Here is a 5,897-nt window from a genome sequence, read left to right on the forward strand (position 1 = left end):
GTCTTGAAATAGTCTGCAGCTAAATTCAGCTAACTATCTTGAGATGTTTGCAGCTAAATTTAGCTAACTGTCTTGAGATGTTTGCAGCTAAATTTAGCTAACTGTCTTGAGATTTTTGCAGTTAAATTCAGCTAATTGTCTTGAAATAGTCTGCAGCTAACTGTCTTGAGAAGTTTGCAGCTAAATTTGGCTATCTAAAATGCCTAGGATGATTTGCATTTAGCCAGTAGCTTTCCACATATATTAGTATGATGTCTTGAGATGCAGGTACACACTCAATGTAAACAAAACAAACCAGTTAACTGAATTTAGCTGCTAACTTGCAGCTAGAGAGGACATGAAAGTAATTGGAAAGGGGAAGCAGAAGAGATGGAGGAGGACTCGCTGTAGAGACCTCTGAGAGAACAGCTGAAAGAAGCAGCAGCTAAAGTTAGCAGACAATATTTTTTGTTTTAACAACTTGTTTGTAGCTAAAGGAGTGGTTTTAACCCATGATCTGCTGGTCAAACTTCAGGTTGGACACTAGATGTCGCTCTTGCTCCAGTTTTAAAAGCAGTTTGGAAACTGCCTGAGATTTCTGTCACTGTTGCTCCTGCTGGAGATTTTCCAGAGGCGGTGCAGAGAAGTGAGCGTGTTTCATCCAACACTTAGAAACCAGAGGCAGCTTGAAGAGAGAAGTGTTTCCAAATCTCCAGAAACCAGATGTTACCTCACAGGTCTGCAGTTTCCAGTGCTGCTGGGTTTTTCTTCCTCCCACTTTCAACACTTCTCCTTTTCACCGATGCGCCTTTATGTACAGAGCACAAAGTGTCCTGCAGTCTGGGTCTGACTGAGTCCGGCTCTGATGTTCCAGGATGATCCTGCTGCTCGGTCTGCTGTGGTCCTTCTGGACAGAACCAGTCCTGTCTCTRCAGGACGGAGATTTCAGTTTTGATGAAGATATTCGTCACTTCGAGGTGTCCAACGTCTCTGTCTTCATCTCCACAGAGAAGAAGCTGTACCAGCTGAGCCATGACCTGACTCCGGTCTGGACGCTGACTCAGAGGGGGTTCATGAAGGACGGGGACCAGCCTGTGTTTCATCGGGACTCTGAGGGGAACACAACCTTTACCGTCAACACATTGTTACCTTTTGTTAGGAATGGATCACTGATCAGCTGTGGAGTTGTTGATCCTAAGTGTGGTTTCTGTGAGATCAGGGACTTGAAAAACATCTCTACAATTCTGCATGGAGAACACATCCAGGTGGGACCCCTGAGGACCAGCAGTGGGTCTGTTGGGTTCATGGTGGATGTGAAGAAAGATGCAACAAAGATGGAGACTTATATTCTGACTGCGTTCAAAGAAAAAARCAAAGATGAGACAGAGAAATGTCCCTCTGATAATAAAATGGTTAACCTTCATGATACAGATAATAATGAATGGAGAGAAATATTTTCTCTACAAGATTCATCAGGAACTCCTGGGATCAATAGTGATCATGATGTGGATTTTGTRGATGGATTTCAGATCAATTCAACAGTTTRTCTTCTCTCCAACGTGGTGTCAAAGMCCAGACGGATCCGTCTCCTTTGGTTTCAGGGTAAAGACAGTAAATCTGACACTCTGAGGTCTCTGCGTGGAGCGACTCTCCAGGTCTCTGCAGATCCAGGCAGCAAACTGTTGGCTTCCTCAGTCATCCCGGGGGSGCAGCAGGTTCTGTGGAGCGGGGTGTTCATTGTGGACCAAGGAGGAACTGAAACCCAGCTGGTTCTGTTTGACATCAGCCCTGACCTCAGCAACAATCCAAACACAGATCCAGACTTTTCTTATGGATCTGGAAGCTCAAGACAGGTGGGTCAGCGTGTTCAACTGAAATGATTTTTATAAAGTATTTGTTGTAAATCTGTGACACAAAACGCTGCAGGTCTGTTCAACTAAACTGTTCAGCCAACAACTCAGGGGCAGATCTTCCAGTAATTCATACATTTTTTTGTTTTAAATCTGGATGGATACCAGTATAACACAATAATTTACYAAATGATTGTGTTATATTAACATATGATATTGTATATCAATCAGATTTAGGAATTAAACTGAATCGTCRTATCRTCGTCCAAATAAATCGATATATCGTCGTATCGTGATAAAGTTGCCAAACTGACTCATAGTGGTTTCACTTCAACCTCAGGTCCACTGGRGAGCTTCAAGGCAAAACAAAAACATCAATCTATATCGTCATCATATGTCTGATGTAGATCAGTATCAACTACACATCTAGGAGTGTAAATCAGCAGGTTTATCACGAYACGACGATATATCGATTTGTTTAAATGACGATGCAATGTTTCAATATCTCAAAGTGTCATGATATGATTTCAATTCACATCAGTTCACAAGTCTGATTGATACAATGCAAAGATCCACATCGTGAATTGATGTGAATCGAAATCAAATCATAACACTTTGTGATATTGAAACATTGTATCGTCATTTAAACAAATCGATATATCGTCTTATCGTGATAAAGCAGCTGAATTGACTCTTAGTGATTTCACTTCAACCTCAGGTCTACTTGGGAGCTTCAAGGCAAAATGAAAACATTGATCCATATCATCATCAAATGTCCGATGTAGATCAGTATCATCTGCACATCTAAGAGTGTAAATCAGCAGCTTCATCGTGATACGACGATATATCGGTTGGTTTGGATGACGATACAATGTTTCAATATCACAAAGTGTCATGATACAATTTTGATCAATTCACTAGTCTGATGCGATATTAAATGCCAATTTAACACAATCATTTAGTAAATAACTGTTTTAGATGTAGGGGTGTTACTATACATTGATATATTGATTAAATTATTGTTTAAAAACATTTAGGCAAAACAAAAATATTGATCCATCGTTGTCATCAGATACCCCATGTGGACTGACATATTGCATCATATCCATCAGACTTGAATTGATGTGAATTGAAATCGTATTATAACACTATGTGATATTGAAACATGTTGTCATCCAAACAAACAGATATATTGTCGTATCATGATAAATATTGCGATCGTATCATTGAGATGGTACCAGGAGTTGGGTTTGAATCATATATAAACAAGAAATAAGAAAAAACAAAACTTTTTTAGAGCCACACTAAACTGTTGGGTCCTCAGATGGACCGAGGTTTGTTTGGACCATTCCAGGACCTTTAGCTGGGTCTCTTTAAACCACTGGAGTGTAGTTTCTGTGGTGTGTTTAGAGCTTATACTCCTGCAGGAAGGTGGACCGAATGTCTGGAGGTGCATGATGCTGCCACCACCATGCTTTACTGTGGGATGGTGTTAACATGATGAGGTTTTATGTTGGCTGCAGATTAGATGAGTTTTAGTGTTTATCTTCAGATTGAATTGTTGTGTTTCTGTTTCTCAGTCGGAACCAAAGGTGCTGAAACCGAAGGCGGTGATCCTGAAGAAGAACCACATGAGCTCGGTTTTGGCACTGAGGCAGAGGGGTTGGATAGTTTTCCTGATCGGGACGTCAGACGGGCAGCTCATCAAGGTTTGTACCGAACTTTGACTCAACTGCAGCTGAAAAGAGGAAGACGAGTCTGTAACAAGCACAAAACAAGCTGATGAAGCAAAAACTAAAAAGCGGAAGTGACTGAAAACAGAAACAACAGCAGCTTTTCAGTTCTGGTCTGAGCTCACCGCAGTGTCAGAAGACAGAACCACATCAGTCAGAAACAAAAACATTTACTTTAATCTAATAAAAACTGTTTGTCCTCAGATTGCTGCGGACAGGAACTACCATCCCACCTGTCCAAAGGTGCTCTACAGGGCCAGTGGAGACCAGAACCTGTTTCCTAAAACCCATCTGGATCCAGTGGATCAGAAACATGTCTATGTGCCGTTTAAAAACCAGGTACACAAAGTGTTTTTCTACATATCTTCAGGTGCCGCAGCTGCTTTTTATAAAATCTGTGTTTTTGTTTCAGATTAAACGCGTTCTGATATCAAACTGCCGCCTGAGCAGAACCCTGCAGGAGTGCTGGTCCGCTCAGGATCCGTTCTGTGTGTGGTGCGTCTCCAAGAACAGGTGAGGAGAAGCTTCCCCTGCAGCTGACACCTGTGGAGTGTTTGAAACGTTTGTGACCATGTTTGAACGTCTCTCAGCTGCGAGGTCCAGGACGACTGCAGAGGCCAGGACTGGGTGTCCATCCCCGATGAAGCCCAGCAGAAGATGGTTTCTCACAGAGTTCTGGAGGGTCCGAGCGGAAAGGTGGGTTTTTTAACGCAGGTCTGACTCTGAGCCGTGAAATGTTTCTTATTTTCCTTCCTTCATCAGATGAAGCTGATCGTCCAGACCCACCTGTCTCTGAGCCTGAAGACTGACTTAAACTTTGCCTGCAATTTTATTTCATCCTCCGGGAAGCTTTGTGAAACAACCGAGCCAATTTACCCACAATGCACCTGCATCCTCTCTGGTCCTCTTCCTGCTGAGGGTAAGTGACGTCTGATTAATGAACATGTTAATCATGAAGTAAAAACCAAAACCCTTGTTGTTTTACAAGAAAAATCCTCAGTGTTATGGTTTTACTAGAGAAACTGGATTTCCTGTGAAAATGCTAGAGGGAATGCCTTTCACTGAAAACTTTAGCTGAAAGCTGCTGAAATGGAGCTGAAAATGTTTTATAGCAAAACTGTTAATGTCAGTTCAAACCGAAAAGTTGAAAGAAGCACAAAAAAGCAGAAACTAGCAGAATAATAGCTGAAATAGCAGAAAAATTATTAGCATATAAACAAGCTAACGGTACCAGACACATGTTGAAATTAGCACCAAGATGGTGAAAGGAGTAACACATGTCAAATTAGTGGGGAAAAAAGTACAAAAACGTGACAATTTGTTGTAAAATGGCTAAAACAGCCAAAATGTGCGGTAAATCAGCTAAAGTGTAGCTAGAAAATCTTAAATTAGCATAAGGAAGCATAAGAAGCACAGGTTTGCTGAACTAAGCAGAAAGCTGAAATAGCTATCAAAATGTGAAGTTAGCCTTAAAAAAAGGCTACCTTTAGCTAATAACAGCTAAATATTAGCAAAATTTGTTACAAATAGCTGAATATAGCAGAAAGCAACTGTAAGAAGCATAATGGCTTACGTTAGCAAAACGAAGCACAAAAAAGTAGAAAATAGCAGAAAGGAGCAGAATTATAGCTGAAATAGCAGGAAAAAAGCTAAAATTACCAAAAAAAAGAAGCTAAAATTAGCAGAAGGATGTTAAAAAGAGCAGAACCAGATCAAAGGTGTAAGGTTCTGTAAAGATTTGGAAACATTTTGAAGGATTTTAAGGATGTTTAAACTAGCTCCGGTCATTTTCAATGGGAAAAATGTAGCCGAAAAAGTGAAATAGTAACAAAAAAAAAGTATAAATAGCTGAAATACCAAGTCATAAAAGGAATGTCTTGGAGGAGCTGAAAGTTTTGATATATGAATTGTTAAAATAGCACAAAAATTGTAGAATGAGACAGAAAACACGGAAGAAAAAATGATCTCAATGTGAGAATGAACCRTTCACAATATTAGGAGAAATTAAAAAAGCAGTTTTGAAGAAAGTTCACTTGATAAACACTGAACTTACATCTCTGTGAGAAGAAAACTATGCCAGTAAAAGGCTAAAAAGACTTTTTTTAGTATCTTCATGGTTATAATAGTCAATGAGTCCAGCTATGCAGTGTTAAAATGTATGTTTTATTCATTTACAGACGTCACTGTGAAGATCAGAGTTGGCCAAGTGAATCTAACGGAGAGACTGAAGCTGGTCAACTGCTCCAGTATTCAGGGACAAACAAGTTCTCACCTGTAAGTACAGTTTGGTTCAGACAGTGTTTCCCCTACGAAATTGGTCTTTTTTTTTTTTTTT

At 40.2% G+C, this 5,897-nt stretch overlaps 1 protein-coding gene across 1 annotated transcript in view; it reads left to right on the plus strand.

Annotated features, from left to right (window-relative positions):
• Nucleotides 1-682: 682 nt before the first annotated feature.
• Nucleotides 683-5,897, plus strand: part of plxnc1 (plexin C1) — a 25,414-nt gene continuing 20,199 nt past the window's right edge. The window contains exons 1-7 of the mRNA XM_014025204.1: nucleotides 683-1,832; nucleotides 3,410-3,538; nucleotides 3,767-3,901; nucleotides 3,975-4,075; nucleotides 4,153-4,258; nucleotides 4,325-4,481; nucleotides 5,740-5,836. Of these exons, the coding sequence (XP_013880658.1) occupies nucleotides 855-1,832; nucleotides 3,410-3,538; nucleotides 3,767-3,901; nucleotides 3,975-4,075; nucleotides 4,153-4,258; nucleotides 4,325-4,481; nucleotides 5,740-5,836 (1,703 nt within the window). The 5' untranslated portion in view covers nucleotides 683-854. The remainder of the gene's footprint in view (nucleotides 1,833-3,409; nucleotides 3,539-3,766; nucleotides 3,902-3,974; nucleotides 4,076-4,152; nucleotides 4,259-4,324; nucleotides 4,482-5,739; nucleotides 5,837-5,897) is intronic.

This window comes from Austrofundulus limnaeus, unplaced genomic scaffold (assembly GCF_001266775.1).
Source record: "Austrofundulus limnaeus strain Quisiro unplaced genomic scaffold, Austrofundulus_limnaeus-1.0 Scaffold461, whole genome shotgun sequence".
NCBI lineage: Eukaryota > Metazoa > Chordata > Actinopteri > Cyprinodontiformes > Rivulidae > Austrofundulus > Austrofundulus limnaeus.